The sequence below is a fragment of the Miniopterus natalensis genome, chromosome X (assembly GCF_054644295.1).
Source record: "Miniopterus natalensis isolate mMinNat1 chromosome X, mMinNat1.hap1, whole genome shotgun sequence".
Taxonomy (NCBI): domain Eukaryota; kingdom Metazoa; phylum Chordata; class Mammalia; order Chiroptera; family Miniopteridae; genus Miniopterus; species Miniopterus natalensis.
Window position 1 is genome coordinate 12,660,252 of NC_142103.1, and position 16,990 is coordinate 12,677,241.

General features: G+C 44.6%; 1 protein-coding gene across 1 annotated transcript; it reads left to right on the forward strand.

Annotated features, from left to right (window-relative positions):
- The first annotated feature begins 14,325 nt into the window (after positions 1–14,325).
- On the forward strand, positions 14,326–16,512 carry LOC107524988 (DDB1- and CUL4-associated factor 12-like protein 2). Its single transcript, XM_016197068.2, has one exon. It carries the CDS (start codon positions 14,326–14,328, stop codon positions 15,697–15,699), a length of 1,374 nt encoding a protein of 457 aa, XP_016052554.2. The 3' UTR covers positions 15,700–16,512.
- The last annotated feature ends 478 nt before the right edge of the window (positions 16,513–16,990 follow it).

A 16,990-nucleotide genomic window follows, 5' to 3' on the forward strand; every position in this document is an offset into this window, starting at 1 on the left:
GCCATGTGAACAATCAAGAGGAAGAGTTATTTTCACGATGGTGGGAAAATCCTTTCTCAGGGCCTACAGACATATATCAAATCATTACGTTGTACGCTTTAAGTGTATTACAATTTTATTTGTCAATTCTGCCTCAATAAAGCTGGAAGAAGCTATTTTTATGCTTCCTTGTGTAGGCACCGTTGATATATTTCACATATAAACATTTTTATTAAATGTTTATTTAACAAACGGGATTCCTAAGTGGGATTTCTCAGATACTTCATAACTCAAGATGCGAGGTGTCTCTCAGAGCTTGAGGTTTATAGGGAGGGACTGGATGATAAGCTTGGAATGAGCACAGACGTTTATCCCACATTTTAGAATAGAGCAGAATAAAGCCTTCTTGAGGGTTTGTGTCCAATGCTCTGCCTGTGAGGAGAGGGACATGTTTAAGTCACGGCTCCCTGCCTTAGAAAGCTAATAGGAAATCTGCTCACTCATTTATTAACGAAGCATCTAATACAAAGCTGGGCGCAAACGGAGAGGCCTGTGTATTATCTACTCCCGTAGCTGCACCATTCATAAAACAGAAGGAGGGACCTGCTTTCTGGAAGTCTCTACCCATTCCAGTTTTTCATCTTTCACAGTTCCATGTCAACTTGAAGATATCTGTTACAGTAGAATCACTTTTCAAATGTTCCCAAAGAGCAGCATTATTTTCCCTCATTTGCGCCGCATAATGAATGTATGTTGAGAGTCACCATCTGTCCCGGTTTTTCTTAGTGACACGGTGTTGTCAAGACTGCTAATTACCAAGGTCAGGAGGCTTTGAAGATAGTTGAACGTCAGTGTGACATCTTGGGCCAATTTACACATCTCAGGAAATATAATTGAGTCTTACAATAATATATGTATGTGGCCGTTGTACTTGTCCCGATAATCTCTATTTCTCTGGTCAAACAAATAGAATACCCTGTGACATTGCCTACCTTCGCATCCTGGGTTTTGTAAATCAATCAGACAATAGCTCAGAGGGGATAAATTAATCCATAATGAAAGCACCAGTCTGAAAAACACCAATAAATGCCTCCTGTATCCCTCTCTCTACAGAAAATGTGAAGCTTACGTCTCTGCTTCGTTGGTGGACATTGTGTAATCAGATCATTCTTATCTTTCTGTGCTTCGAGCAATAAGACTTTCATTAGTACGAGAATTTCAAGACACAGTAAGTAAACCTTATGACATTCTTTTTTTACCACTGCTGGTGTCCATGCGTCAATAAAACTTGGGACTGTCTGATTCCTTCTAATCCTCAAATGCCTCTAAAGTGACACATTTTATTGACGCTTTTAAACGCATATTTAATTCTTTTCTTCTTGTGAACATCAATATTTTTCTGCTCGGTGGATGAAAACTGAGTAGGGCAACTTGCCAGCTCTCCACTGGAGAACCGGGATCTGGCATCCCCTGCACTTTCAAAACACGCTCAAGCAAGGCTCCTTGTTCACATAGGACTCACATGAAAAGGCAAACTCAAAATATCTTCAAACAAGATGAGACACCCTGCTTTATGTACTTAAAGAAGGTCAGCAGCCTTTCTCATGCCAAGGAAAGCATATGATTTAAATTTCAGAACATGAGTTCATCTGCAACTTGCAAAAATGTTTTTATTTGACTGGAAAGTTAAAGAAGAAAGGAGAGTTGTTGCTGTTTGCATCTGTTAACTGAAGAGTCCAGTGACATTTCTCTAACAACTACAAATTGTTGCATTCTCCTTGGTCTGCAATGTAATTTTTACAAAGTTATTAGGCTTTCAAAATAACAGTTTGTACTTTTGTGATAAAATAGCTTCCCTACCAGCCAAATAAAGAATATTTGAAAGTCCTTGGTAAACAGCAGTAGGTGGGGGGGGGGGAGAAAAACCCCACAACTTTATGAATATATACAAGAACAGCATGTTTAAGCTCTTAATTTTATTACTGTAAATTTATTTTGATTTGTCTCTGGAACCCAGCAGGAAGAGAAGAGGGAGATTGCCTGCAAGGGAACAAAAATAGCTCATTTAAGTGCATAAGTTTCTGTAGATGTAAATTAAGCTCTCCTTAGTTTCAAAGTTTAGAGAGTTTTCAAGTAAATCATTAGCTCTCTCTCTTGTGACCAATGACAGGTTTCCATCTATTACCTTGTTTTTGTTCTTTCTGCTCTTGGACGTGCCGATTTGTACAAAGAGAAAAGAGACTGAACCAAATTTTTAAAACCTGAAGGTTCTTATCTAATTCCCTTTGTGTGAACCAGGACTCCACACGCAGTCCAAACAGGAGGCAACATGCTCCAGTTTTTTCTTTTTTTCCCCCCTTTTAATTTTTTTCTGTTATTTTTAAATAAAAATTATATATACTTGAGCAAGATCATTAGATATACATATACATAAGGAAATAATTACTACTATATTCAGGGCAGCATTACTCCCAGTAGCCAACATATGGAAACAAGCTAAGTGTCCATCAATGATGAAAGGATAAAGAAGCTGCGATTGTTAATATTATATCATTTATATAAATATATGTAATTAAATGTTATTCAGCCTTAAAAAAGAGGATGATCTTGTCATCTGTGATAACATGGATGAGCTTGGAGAACACTATCCTACGGGAAAGAAGCCAAACACAGAAAGAAAAAGACCACATTAGCTCACTTATAGGAGGAATCTGAGAGTCAAATACATAGCAGCCGGGGCGAGAAAGGTGGTTACCAGGTGCAGGGAGCTGGGGAAAATGAGATTTTTGTCAAAGAGCACCAAAAAAAAAGATTGTTTTGTTTTTTTGTTAATCCTGACCAGAGGATATTTTTTTCCATTGGTTTTTTTTAGAGAGTGGAAGGGAGGGGGAGAGAGAGACACACATGGATGTGAGAGAGACACATCGATCCGTGGCCTCCCACACGTGGCCTGACCCTGACCGGGCCTGGACTGAGCCTGCAACCCAGGTAGGTGCCCTTGGCCCCTAAGCGAACCCGGGACCCTTCAGTCCGCAGGCCGACGCTCTAACCACTGAGCCAACCGGCCAGGGCCCCCCCCAAAAAAATGATCTCTGAAGTGACTCGCTTAATTAGAGCCGTCAGGCTAATTTTGCCAAGTGCTTTTTCATTTCATTTCATTATTTGTTTATTGCGGTGGAACTGGGTAATAAAACCATACAGGTTCCAAGTGTATAACCCGATAACACAGCATCTGCAGAGCGTGTCGTGTGTTCTTCACCCAAAGCCAAGTCTCTTTCTACCACCATTTATCCCCTCTGGCCCCCTTCCTCCTCGGCCATGCCCCTTTTGCTCTGTATCGCTCACCGTGCAGTTGTGTGTAGCTTCCCCCCCCCCCATAATCCCTTCGATTTTCCACCCAGCCCCCCAGCCCCCCTCCCCTCCGACAGCTGTCAATCTGTTTTAGGTATCTGAGTCTGTTACTATTTTGTTTGTCGGTTTCTTTTGTTCATTAGATTCCACATATGAGTGAGATCATATGGCATTTGTCTTTCTCTGACTGGCTTATTTCACTCAGCATAATAATCTCCGGGTCCGTCAACGCTGTAGCAAAAGGGAAAAGGTCCCTTTTTTAGGGCTGCATAGTATTCCACGGTGTGAATGTGCCACAGCTTTTTGTATCCACTCGCCCACTGATGGGCACTCGGGCTGTTTCCAGATCTCGGCTATTGTAAATAACGCTGCTGTGAACATAGGGGTGCATATGTTCTTTCCAATTAGTATTTCGGGGTTCCTAGGATATATTCTCAAAAATGAGATCACTGGGTCAAAAGGCAGTTCCATTTTTAATTTTTTGAGGAAAATTCATGCTGTTTCCCACAGTGGCTGCCCCAGTCTGCATTCCCACCAGCAGTGCACCAGGGTCCCCTCTCTCCACCCCCTCGCCAGCACTTGTTTGTTGACTTATTGATGGAGCCATTCTGACAGGTGTGAGGTGACACCTCATTGTGGTTTTACTTTGCATTTCTTTGATAATTTGTAATGTTGAGCATCTTTTCATATGACTGTTGGCCATCTGTATGTCTTCTTTGGAGACATGTCTGTTCAGGCCCTTTGCCCATTTTTTAAATTGAATTGTTTGTGGGGTTTTTGGTATTGAGTTGTATGAGCTGAATAAGTTCTTTATAAATTTTGGATACTAACCCTTTATTGAATGTACCATTGGTGAATATGTTCCCCTATTAAGCGGGTTGCTTTTTCATTTTATTGATGGTTTCCTTTGCTGCGCAAAAACTTTTTAGTTTGACATAGTCTCCTTTGTTCATTTTTTCTTTTGTTTCACTTGCGCAAGGCAACACATCAGAAAAATATATTACTATGAGGAATGTTTGAGATTTTACTGTTAAATTTTCTTCTAGGATTTTTATGGCTTCAAGTCTAACATTTAAGTCTTTAACCATTTTGAGTTCATTCTTGTGTATGGTGTAAGGAGGTGGGCTAGTTCCATTTTTTTGCACGTATCTGTCCAATTTTCTCAACACCATTTATTGAATAGACTATTTTTACCCCATTGTACATTTCTGCCTCCTTTTTCAAGTATCGATTTTCTTTTTGATGCTCTGCTAGGGTGCTTACTGTTATCTTGTCCTCTAAATCGCTGATTCGATCCTCTGCTTCCTCTAGCCTGCTGTTGATCCCTTCTAGTGCATTCTTCATTTCAGATAGTGCATTCTTCATTTCTGACTGGTTCTTTTTTATGGTTTCTATGTCCTTTTTAATGCTCACTATCTCTTTGTTTAAGTTCTCACCGAGATCATCCATTCTTCCCCTAAGGTCTCTGAGCATCCTTATCACCCTTGTTTTAAACTCTACATCTGTTATTTTGGTTGCTTCCATTTTATTCATTTAATTTTTTTTCTCTGGGGCTTTCTCTTTTTTTTTGTTTGGGGCATTTTTCGGTCTCCCCATTTTGTCTCTTTGTATTAGGTTGATCTGCTATGGCTCCCAAACTTGTTATGATGGCCTTATGATGAAGGTGTCTTGTTGGGCTCTGCGGTGCAGTCTTCCAGATCACCTGAGCTCCACGCTCTAGGGGTGTCTCTGTGTGGCTTGTGTGCACCCCTGCTGTAGTTGAGTCTTGAATGCTGTTGGCCCTTTCATGGGTGGAGTTAACCCTTCAGGCTGGATGGCTACAAGGTAAACCTTGATCACTGTGTCTGAGTGGCTGTGCTGGGGCTGCCCCCCTGAGGCAGAGTTGTTCCCAGCAGGGCTGGTGCCTGCAGGAATGCCCCTCTGAGTGTGCTGATTTGGTGCCTAGTTGGGTCAAGCTCCGAGCTCTGGTGTGATCTGGGGCCCACCACTGGTTGGGTTGGTTCTGGGTTCACCAGGGTGAAGTTTACGTACAGACATTGTATATAACCGGCCTTGGGCTACCTGTCTAGAGCTACCACGCTATTCACTACTTTATGTTATATCTTCCAATATAAGAAATAAAAGAATACTAAGGTTTTATACTTGTGGCTGCTCTTATGAGAAAATTAGAAGAGAGGTATGTCTCAAAAAATGATTGCAAGTCATAAGGATGTGCTTCTTTCATTGGTATTTGTGGTGTGTTTTTTCAGGAGTCACTTTTCTTGTCTTTTCCTTTTAAATTTCTTATCTCTGTCAATTCTTAAGGTCCAAATTTTGTAGTCACTTGACTAATTCTTCTTCTGTATCTCTTACACTCAGGCAATACACAAGTCTTGTTAGTACTATGTGGACATGTTTGTACCTTAAATTTCATTCCCAGAGAAAATTCATCATTCTGAAACACTATTCCCCTGTGACTGGATTATTATACCTACTTGTCTCTACAGTCTGTTTTCCCCCTGATTAAACCAACCAGTAAACCATGGCTAATTTAATTTCCTTTAAATGATACACCCATCATATCATTCATCTTCTCAAAAACCTATGATATTTCCATATTTACCGGTACTACTCTGCATGACTTCTAAGGTCCTCTATAATTGGAAGACCCTTAGTTTAGTTGTCCAAGTCAATTTTCCACCTTTCCATTACACAACTACTCTGCTTCCATCGGCCTATTTTCTACACTGTGCTGCTCATGTTAACCAAATAACTTTCAAAGTTCAGGAAGGTCACATCTCCTCCATGAATGTTCTCCATCCCACAGTCTGCAGTGAGTAATTTCCTTCTAGAACCTCGAATAAGACATTTTATGACTCCTTATACTGGCACTTAATTTTTAAAATTATTTTAAATGTTAAATTATTTTTACCCTATCTTCTTAACCAAAGTAGAAACTCCTTGAAAACATGGGCCTTTGTAATTTCTTGCAGATGTTCTACAGAAGCTAGCATATTATTACACAGTGAATAGATTCTCAATGAGTATTGATAAAGAGACTACCAATATTTCTTGGTAATTAGAGTTAGAGTTAAATCTCATTTCTAAATTTTTAATTTACTGCCACCAGACCACCCACCTAATAAATGAGAACTCTTGTCTTGTATACCTTCTTCTGTCACTGAATTTAACAAGAGATCAAGTTGTTCCTTGTTTTATGTACCCTGTCCATTTATAAGCTTTACCAAAATTGAGTTACTAATCTATGCTTTATTAAAACAGACTCTGGCAATTTTTGGATTCTGTATACTGTGCAGATTGACATTCATCCCCTATTTTTTCCCTATAGCAGCTGACATTTCTATAGCCCATAGATCAGACATGCTTTATTTGTCTTTTCAGTGTCACACGTGTGGCCTCCACATTCTTAAAGACATGATTTAAAATGACGTATTTAAAAAATATAATGTGCTCCTATTTTTCTGTTAGTCTTAATCACAGACTTTCAGAGTGGGGAAGAGCCTTAAAGCTAACCTAGCTCAAATCACCTATCTAACGTCAGAATCTCTTACATGAAGTTTATTCATTTATTGAGCACATCTTCACTAAATGGGTCACATGTACTAGTCATTCAAGCAGATAGTACTCGACTGCATGTGGGGACCTCCAACCCTCACCGCTCGGTCACTGAATGCCCTGTGGGAGAGGTCGCCCTTGTATTTCACTGAAATCTCTCTGAAGCTTCCTTTGTTTTCCTTACTTTAGTTATTTTGGAAACCATGGACAACATACAACAATTCTAATATCTTTTCTGCATGGCAAGCCATTAATATTTAAAATAACTCTCACGCTACCCTACAGTAATATTTCTCTTCTCTGTGTCGTTCCACCTCAACCCCTTTCATGGTTTCCAAAATGATAGGGTTCCAAATCCCCTCACCATCCTGCTTGCTCTACCCTAAGCATGTTCCAGCGCTCTTCTTATTAAGTTTATGTGATCTAATGACCATAATTTGCACCTACCCCTTTACTGAAATTAAATTCAGAGATAATGAAACCTCCCTACAGACATCATCTATAAACATATATATAATTCTTGGACTTTAATAGAAATGAGAAATGTAATGAAATACATTTAAAATCAAATAAAATGTTTTGCGGTGTGGAAGGTACAACTAAATTTTAAGACAAAAAAAACCACTCCCTCAAATTTTCAAAGTGTTCCCTGGGAAACAGCACCCATCCCCACAATACACTGATAACCCCCCAATAATGCACTCTCCTAGGCGGCCCATTTTATCTAACCTACTCACAAAGAGTAAAATTATTTTTTGATTCATGCTATGTACTGTATGTTCTTCAATGATTACAGCCTAACATTAGAAGACCTTTCTTGTTCACTCTTTGGGCTGTTTTCTAAGTGTGAAACCATGTGGCTTCCCTTTTATATTTAAATATTTTAATTATACAAATACAGCACATGTTCCCACTAAATGTAACCATGCTAGATTTGGAGCATTGCCCCAATCTATTGATATTTTTGAATCGTGTTTCTGTTATGTATATTCATTCTGCTTCCCAGTTTAATTTCATCTACAAATTTGATAAATATTTCTTTTATGTCCTTATAAAAAAGAAGAGGACTGGAAGAGAGAGAACCACTTAGTAAACCTCTGGGCAATATACCAAGAATGTGTAGCACAGTGGAGAGAATCTGGCTAACTGTTGAAGAATGCTCACTCCAGAGTCAGGGGATGGGTGCAAATCAACGCTTTGCTGCTTTACTGGCTGTGCAAATTTAGAAAACTTCGTGCCTCAGTTTCCTCATTAGCCACATGGGGTTGAATACAGGATTTCCATAGAGTTGATTTAAAGAACTAAGGTAGTGTCTTATGGGTCTGGTGCTTGGTAAACACTCAGTAAATGCTTTAATGGTTTAACAGCTCAAGTCATGAACTTATTGCTATATTGAGTCAGTAGCCCAGCCATTGTTCCAATAGAATCAACTCTTTGTACACCTGGAAAACATTTTTCCCTAGTATATGAACTATTTATTTCTGTGGAACAAATTACCCCAAAACATACTAGCTTAAAACAACAAACATTTATTATCTCACAGTTTTTGTAGATCAGGAAAATCTCGGCACAGCTTATCTGGGTTTATAGGGCTCAGGGTGTTTCATCGGCTGCAGTCAAGGTCTCAGCCAGGGCTCTGGTCTCAGGTCGCAGCTCCTCTGGGGGCGGGGGAAGGGTAGTCCACTACCAAGCTCGCTCATGTGGCTGTGGGCAGGCTGACATCTACTCCTTACCACGTGGGTCTCTCCATAAGGCAACTGGCTTCTCTCAGAGTGAGCCAGAGAGAGAGGGAGGGAGACGGATGTCATAGTATTTTGTAAATTCCTCAGAGAAGAAGTGACATCCCGTCATCTTTGCCATATTCTATTGGTTAGAATCAAGTCAGTAGGCAGTATGGAAACTAGGAGGCAGGGGTCACTGGGGACCGTCTTAAAGGTTGCCTACCACACCTAGCAAGGTGCTGGCAGGGCAAGACAGGAAGGCTGCAAGCCACCCAGATTTGAATAGCTCTCCAATTTACTCAGTGGACAGAAAGTATTACAGATGTCCCCCTTTTTCCCCCATGGACCCCTCCACCCTGCTCCTGCCCCCTCTACAGGCCTTCACCGCACTATTGTCTGTGTCCATGGGCTATGCACGGAGGCATATAAGTTCTTTGGTTAATCTCTTCCCAACCCCTTTCCCCCCCTTCCCTCTGAGATCCCACAGTCTGTTCCATGCTTCTATGCCTCTGGATCTATTTTGCTCATCAGTTTATTTTGTTCATTAGATTCCACATATGAGTGAGATCATGTGATACTTGTCTTTCTCTGCCTGGCTTATTTCACTTAGCGGAATACTCTCCGGTTCCCTCCATGCTGTCCCAAAGGGTAGTTTTTACCATATACTTCACACATACTATGTGCCAGGAACTTTGCTGGATGTTTGGACGTTACAACTATCTTCACAGCGATCATGGTGAGTCGGTGTTAGAATCTTCATCTTACAGATGAAGTTACTGAGGCTGGAAAAGCTATCTTGCCCGGTGTCACAAGACTACACTTCTAAGTGGAGTCAAGATTCAAATCAAGGACTCTCTGACTTTACAGATAGTACTCATAAATAGTTCTCATGGTCAAAAAGGGTAAAATGTAATAATTCCACTGAGATAAAGGACTTTTGGTAGTAGATTATAAAATTAATTTTCTGTGTGACATTGAATAAAGGGGACATTGAGCCATATGATGAACAGTGCCCTTCAAAAGAGATTTACAATAAATGTAGAAGGGATATCCATATCGCTGTTTGGCTATTTTTAATGACCTTTGATAACTGCCTAAAGCGTAATATTGAATGAAACTGATTCAGCAAATACTAAGCTAATATGATCCTATGACAGAATGCTAATTATTATATCTTACTAGCAAAGGTTTGGATAGAAGCCGAATTCATTTGTTCATTCGTTCAGCAAATGGGCATGTGCCACCTATATGCCAGGCACTGTGCTAGGTTCTGGGGATCCAAATATATTTTAAAAAGTGTTTCTACTTCAAAGGGCCTTGCAGTTATTTTAGAATTAGACAGGCCAATGACTACAATGAAGCAAGTTAATTACTGTAATAAAAGTGTGCTCATATTATACAAAAGAAAATGCCCATTAACCTATCTGGCTGATTCAAAGAGGTTATCTTAGTGGAGGTAAACTTTGAGAGGAGACTTGGGGGATGAGTAGGACTTTCCCAGGCAGACAAGGGGATGGGCAATCTAGAGAGATAACATGCATTGAGGTTGTATTTTCTGATGATGTCTGAAAGGAGACAATAGTATATTACTGCTCATTATAGGCAGGTTCATGGGCTGGAAAATCCAGACACTAATAATAGATATCATTTACTATATGCATTTGTTTGTACACAATTATAAAGACCAAAAAAAGTTAATTTTTCAGTGGGTAAAGTGAGGCAATGAGAGGTCAAGTAAGTTGCCTAAGCCATAGAATTCTTTAAAAGGGCCCATGTTACCAACTACTGGGCTAATTTAATGCAATAAAGTTGCTATCTTATAAAAGTTGAGAAGCTTTCCCAATATTCACATCCAGGTAACAGGACATCCTACTTTCTCACAGAGGTAATACGTGGGGCCCGGTTAAGCGTCGACCTAGGATCCAGGCGATCAGGGTTCGATTCCCGGTCAGGGCACATGCCCGGGTTGTGGGCTACAGCCGATCAGTGGCTCTCTCTCTCATCATTGATGTTTCTGTCTCTCTCTCTCTCCCTCCTTTCCTCTCTCTGAAATCAATAAAGATATATTTAAAAAAAAAAAAAAAGAAGTAATATGTGGGGCTATCGTCAGGCCAAACCAGACTTTGTGATGCGCATTCAGATCAATTCTCATGCACCTGGCCAAGGGCTCCCTCAGACACCTAAGTTCTAACAAAGCAGGGCATAGTCGCAGTTGGCCTCGAAAAATTATCAAAACAATAGCTAATAGGCGCTTTTCATGAAGAAAATGTGAAATTTGATACAGTGCACAAGTTTCCTACTGTTTTACTATGATACATAAGTTGCAAAATGTTCCCCATCCTGAGTATGAAAGCAAAACAAATGAGTTCTACGCTGCTAGAAGCAATTTTGAACTGAATAGCTGAGTTTTGAAAGATAAGTGCCGGAAACAATGGTTTAGGATTTCACCTGAATGTTGACACATTCTTAGTAGTAATTAGTTAAGAAGGTTACTCTAGTTCCGGACAGTAAAACTTGCTGTCAGTATAGACATAGATACTAAACTTTTTGTGCACAGCATCTGCACCGGGAGATGCAATCTACGTACAAGTGTTATGAAGACATTAAGTTGTGTGTTAGAGAGTGGCAGCTGAGATATGGCACTCTTTGATATCGCCTGAGACAGTGGTTTTCAAAGGACTGTGGCAGCCTCCCCTGATTATTACATGGCCTTAAAATGCCCATTTAAGGTAAGTATTAGATGCTGAGGTTCCGCCTGAAACTTCTTTCCCCCCATGGAGGCTGGTCCTTGGAGTCAGGGTGGCCGGCCACACCTGGAAACAGCCTTATGTCATCCCAGGCAGTCGTCTCCACAGCTCAAAGACGCCGCAGCGCCGTCTGAGAGCCGAGGGTTGTGCTTGCCATCTGACTATACAATGCTTTCTAGGGCTGGGTGTCACATCAACTGATCCAGGGCTTTGCCGGAATAGAGGGTTAAATGGAGTGGATTATACTTTGGAAAACCGGAGGGAATAGACCCAGAGAAAATGACAACTGGAGCAGCTTAAGAGTAAACAATTTTAAAGACTCTAAAATGTCAGGTAGTGAAGGGTCTTCCCTCGAAGCTGTATTAAATTAGAGGCGGCTGATCAAATAGGGTGAAGGCTTGGGTTCCGAAGTACCAGTTAAACAGAGATCCAGGGTGTCTAAAATCTCAGTCAGTGTTATTCCACAGCTATTGAGTATTTCTGTGACGTGCTAAACCCTGGAGATACGGTGCCGGGCACAGTGGATATTGCCTTGGCCTTCGTGGAGTGTTTGTTCAATCTTCTGGTAGATAGGTACAGACGTGAGACAGTCACAGACATAGCCATGCGATCTCACCTGCGGCAAATGCCACGAAGGACAGTTAAGGGGATCTCCACGTATCATAGATCTGGCCTAGTCTGGGGGGGTCAAGGAGGGTTTCCCTAAGAAAGTGACACCTTAACCCCAAATCTGAATGATAAGGAGTTAAGAAGGTAAAGAATCTCTGGGGGGTAAAAAGTGGTGAGACCCACAGGTACAAAGCATTCCAGGCGAGAGAACAGCATACAAAAAAGGAGCTGAGGCCCTAGCCAGGTTTGCTCAGTGGTTAGAGCGTTGGCCCACGCACTGAAGGGTCCTGGGTTCGATTCCGGCCAAGGGCACGTACCTCTGTTGCAGGCTCGATCCCTGGCCCTGGTTCAAGCAAGTTCAGGAGGCCACCAATTGATGTCTCTCTCACATCAATGTTTCCTTCTCTCTCTCTCTCCCTCCCCCGCCTACTCTTTCTGAAAAGCAATGGAAAAATATCCTCCGGTGAGAATTAAAAGAAAAAAAAATTTTTTTAAAGGATCTGAGGCATGAATTTATGTAATATTATTGATGAAATTAAAAAGGACCAGTGTATATGGAGCAAAACAAGTATTAAGAAGAAGGTAGAAATGTGGCTGGAGAGCACTGGTCATATGGTGCAGGGCCTTGTAGGCTGCGCTAGGTATTTTGGTCTTTATCCTAAGACAATAGGAAAATATTGGTTAATTTAAATCAGCGCAGTGGCATGGCCAATATTTGCATTTTGAAAACATCAGTGTGGTGAGCTGAATGGAGGAGGGCAAGAATGGTTGCAGGGAAATTAGCTAGGAGGCTACTGCAGTTGGCATACAAGAGTGGTGGCCGTGATGATGGTGAGAATTGAATGGATTTGGAAAATGTTAGAAGATAGATATTGGTCCTGAGTCAGGGACCGTTCTTAGGACTCTGGTTTACACGGCTGCATGGATGGTGGCGCTATTCATTAAGATAGGAAACGATAAATGATCAGGTGCCTGGGGGTTGAAATCAAAATCTTGAGTTTATACATGCTGAATGGGATGTTCTGTTTTGATATGCAAGATGTCAAGTAGGAAGGTGGACATGAAGGTTTAGGATAGTTTTTCTTAAAAGATCAGGAGGCATTAGTATATATGCTGGAGCTGAAGCTAGCTGTAAGTCGGTATCTAAGTTAAGGAAAACCACCACTGGGTATTCACATCCAGTTTATGCGTTACAGAGCCTGGAACAGACGAGAAATGATGCAAGGGCTGGACATACACACGCAGAAAGGATATGAAAGTATTTTTAAGGACAGCCTTGCTTCAGCTCAGAAATGATTATGTAATCCCATTTCTGAACACAGATGCCTTTCTACCTGAAACTCTACTGCAATCTATAAAATCTGTATTTGGAAGAGCAATGAACATTGTAGACATAATCTCGCTCAAGTCTTCCTTTCTGGGCCTGCGTGATATTAGACCAGGATCCAAGTTTTGTTTTTTTTTTTTTCTTTAGTCACTTCTGTCCAATTTAACTACTATGAACAGGTGGTCAGTGCCCAAGACCAGAGACGCTGCGGGAGGCCCTAAGGGGCCTCCCCGCCTCTGCCAAACACCCCCGACAGGCATCAGGCTGGCCATCTAACCGCAGCAAAGGGGCTCCCGGGATCGCACCGAGTGCACTTTTGTTTTGTCGACAGACAACTGCCCGGGCTCCTTCCAGCCTCATACTTGAGCACATTTTAGCCGTCGCGTTGCATTTAAGTGGGGGTTGTAAGAAGGCTGGTTGGTCGCCGTCCTGGGGGCGGTGAAACCCCCCCACCCCCGCCCCCGTGGGCTAACGCGGGGACGCGTCGGCGTTGAGCCGATCGGTCGGGGATCCCGGAGCGCGCTGGCCCCGGGCGCTCTCCGGGAGCCCGCTCCTTCCCCCCACCTCCCGCCCACCGGCCGACCCCTCCCCCTGTGCCGAGAGCTGCCCGGCAGCCCCCACCCCCCAGGCAGCTCCCCGCCCGCTCCTCCGCTGCCTCCGCCCCCTCTTAACCGCCTCCCGCGTCGCCCTCGTCCCACTCAGACGCGCTCCCGCCTCGCCTCGCCCCGAACCGCGCCGCCCGCCCCGCCGCGCTCCGCCCGCGCTCGGCCCCCTCGGGCCCTCGCCGCCCCGACCCCGCCGGCCCAGACACCGGAGCCTGCGCCCCGCGATCGCCCCCGACTCCCGCTCCCCGAGAGCCCTCGCTGCCGCCTCTCTCTGAGGCGCCGTCCCCGCCGCCGCCACGGCCAACACGGGTGACACGCACCGCCACCTCCGGCGTCCCAGCCGCCGTCCCCTCGGCCCCGCCGCCGCCGCCGTCGCCGCGGTTGCCGCCGCCGTCGCCGCCGCCGTCTCCCCGGCTCGCCCGCCGCCCCCCATGGCCAGGCAGCCAACAGGTAGCAGGAAGCGGAAAGCGGCCGACGGGGCCGCCGCCGGCTCGTCGGCGCGGGGCCCGGGGGCGGCGGGCGAGGGCCCGCTGCTGCCCAAGAAGCAGAGGCGGCCGGCGGCGCGGCGCTCGCTGGTGCCCTACCTGGCGGCCCGCGAGGCGGGCGCGCGGGGCCGCGCGGGCTTCGAGGGCGAGCTGCGCGCCTACGCGGTGCACAAGCTGCCGGGGCTGCTGCGGGAGCGCGAGCTGGCCCTGGGCACCCTCAACAAGGTGTTCGCGTCGCAGTGGCTGAGCGCCAGGCAGGTGGTGTGCGGCACCAAGTGCAACACGCTCTTCGTGGTGGACGTGCAGTCGGGCCAGATCACGCGCATCCCGCTCATGCGGGACCGCGCCCCCGAGCTGGGCCGCGCGCAGCCCAGCTGCGGCATCCACGCCATCGAGCTGAACCCCTCCAGGACGCTGCTGGCCACCGGCGGCGAGAACCCCAACAGCCTGGCTGTCTACCAGCTGCCCACCCTCGACCCCCTGTGCCTGGGCGACCGCTTCGGCCACAAGGACTGGATCTTCGCCGTCGCCTGGATGAGCGACACGGTGGCCGTCAGCGGGTCCCGAGACGGCACCGTCGCTCTCTGGAGAATCGATCCCGACACGTTCAACGGCAGGATCGTCTGGCACGACGACGCGGGGCTCCCCGTGTACGCCCACATCCGTCCCAGGAACTTGGAGACCATCCCCAGGTCCGCCACCAGCCCCAATAACCGAAAGGTGCGCGCCCTGGCCTTTAACCACAAGAACCAGGAGCTGGGCGCGGTGTCCCTAGACGGCTACTTCCACCTGTGGAAAGCCCGGGGCGCGCTGTCCCGGCTGCTGTCCATCAAGCTGCCCTACTGCAGAGAGAACGTGTGCCTGACCTACTGCGAGGAGCTGTCCCTCTACGCCGTGGGCTCGCAGTCCCACGTCTCCTTTCTGGATCCCCGCCAGCGCCAGCAGAACATCCCGCCCCTGTGCTCCCGAGACGGCGGCACCGGCGTGCGCTCGCTCAGCTTCTACCAGCACATGGTCACCGTGGGCACCGGCCACGGCTCCCTGCTCTTCTATGACGTCCGCGCGCAGAAGTTCCTGGAGGAGAGGGCCTCGGCCGGCCCCGACTGCTCCCCGGGGCCCACCGGGAGGAAGCTGCGGCTCACCTGCGGCAGGGGCTGGCTCAGCCACGACGACCTGTGGGTCAACTACTTCGGTGGCATCGAGGCGTTCCCCAACGCGCTCTACACCCACTGCTACAACTGGCCCGAGATGAAGCTCTTCGTGGCTGGGGGGCCCCTCCCTTCGGGCCTCCACGGCAACTACGCGGGCCTCTGGAGCTAAGGGTGCCCACTGCCTTCTCCAAGTGCCCAGATGCTTTCTGTAGCCCCCTCTCGGTTTCTTTCCCACCAGCGTCTTTTGTGCCTTCTCTCTTACAAAGCTTTTTGGTTAATCCCTAATTGTGTTCTCTGTTCGAGTGTTTCACATATGCTATTGCTTTGGGCTGGTACAGCCATGGTTTCCATTACAATTCAGTACTTTAGTTTTTATCAGTGTTTCAATAGTATGTTCGGGTCTATTACGCATTTCTGATGTATGTTATTTCAAAAAAAAAAAAGTGTGCTAAAAAAGTGTCTTTTGGGTTGGTCTGAGGAACTACCCATTATGTAAGAAGGCAGGTTTCTAGCCCTGCTCCAAAGAGAAAATGCATTTCAAGTTCTAGGTTGTGCCACCATTTGGGGGCGTTTCATTTGGATGTTGGAAACTCAGTGTTTGCTGTTTGTATATTGTTGATGCATAAAATACTTAAAAATATGTTCTCTTAGTTAAGAAATCTTACTGTGGTATTCATCCTCTTAATTACAATTTTGATTATTCAATAGAAATTTAGCATCAGTACCCCCGGGCTCTCATTCTTGTTTAAAGCTGCTGTATTATGGCCTGCTTTCTCGGGTAGCATTTCTGTGACAGATTGTCAGGGCTAATCAAAACTGGCCTATATGTGGCAGGACAATCAGGGAGGTTCTTTTTGGGATAAACATTTCTTTAAAATTCAGGTAACATTATCCAGGCAGCCGTTTACAGAGAAAGGCCGCTGTTGTACTCAGTGTAGTTGTTGCTAACAGGTTTTTTTTAATTGTATACATGAATAATTCTTTTATCGCAAATGAATTTGTGATGAATTGCAAAAAAAATTTAAAAAAAAATAAAGATGTTCAGCGTTTTAACAGTTAAGTGGTATGCTAAAGTTTTTGAATGCTTAAATATACGTTTTGTTTTTTCTTCATTGTCCTTCTAGGAATATATTTATCAAAGTCAAAATCTTCCAGGAGAGAAACTGAAACTGAAACATCAGCTATACATACATTACTTTGTATATTTATTTTTGAAAAGTAAACTTATGCTACTAACATGGGTGAAAAGATTAACATCTTGACTACATAACATCTAAATGTACTTGCTATAGGTTAGGACAGTTATGGGTCATCTTCAGTTTTTAAGGTGATTTAACAAACTTTCATTTACACAAATGTACATGTTGGGCTTATAACGACCTACTCACATATACTGTATATTTGTGTATGTTACTTCCCATGTGAGGAAAGGCCCGGACCCTCCAGCCCACAGGCCGATG

Bases quoted from the DNA above. Each gene is read 5' to 3' on its own strand.
- LOC107524988 (XM_016197068.2), top strand. From the start codon at position 14,326: ATGGCCAGGCAGCCAACAGGTAGCAGGAAGCGGAAAGCGGCCGACGGG.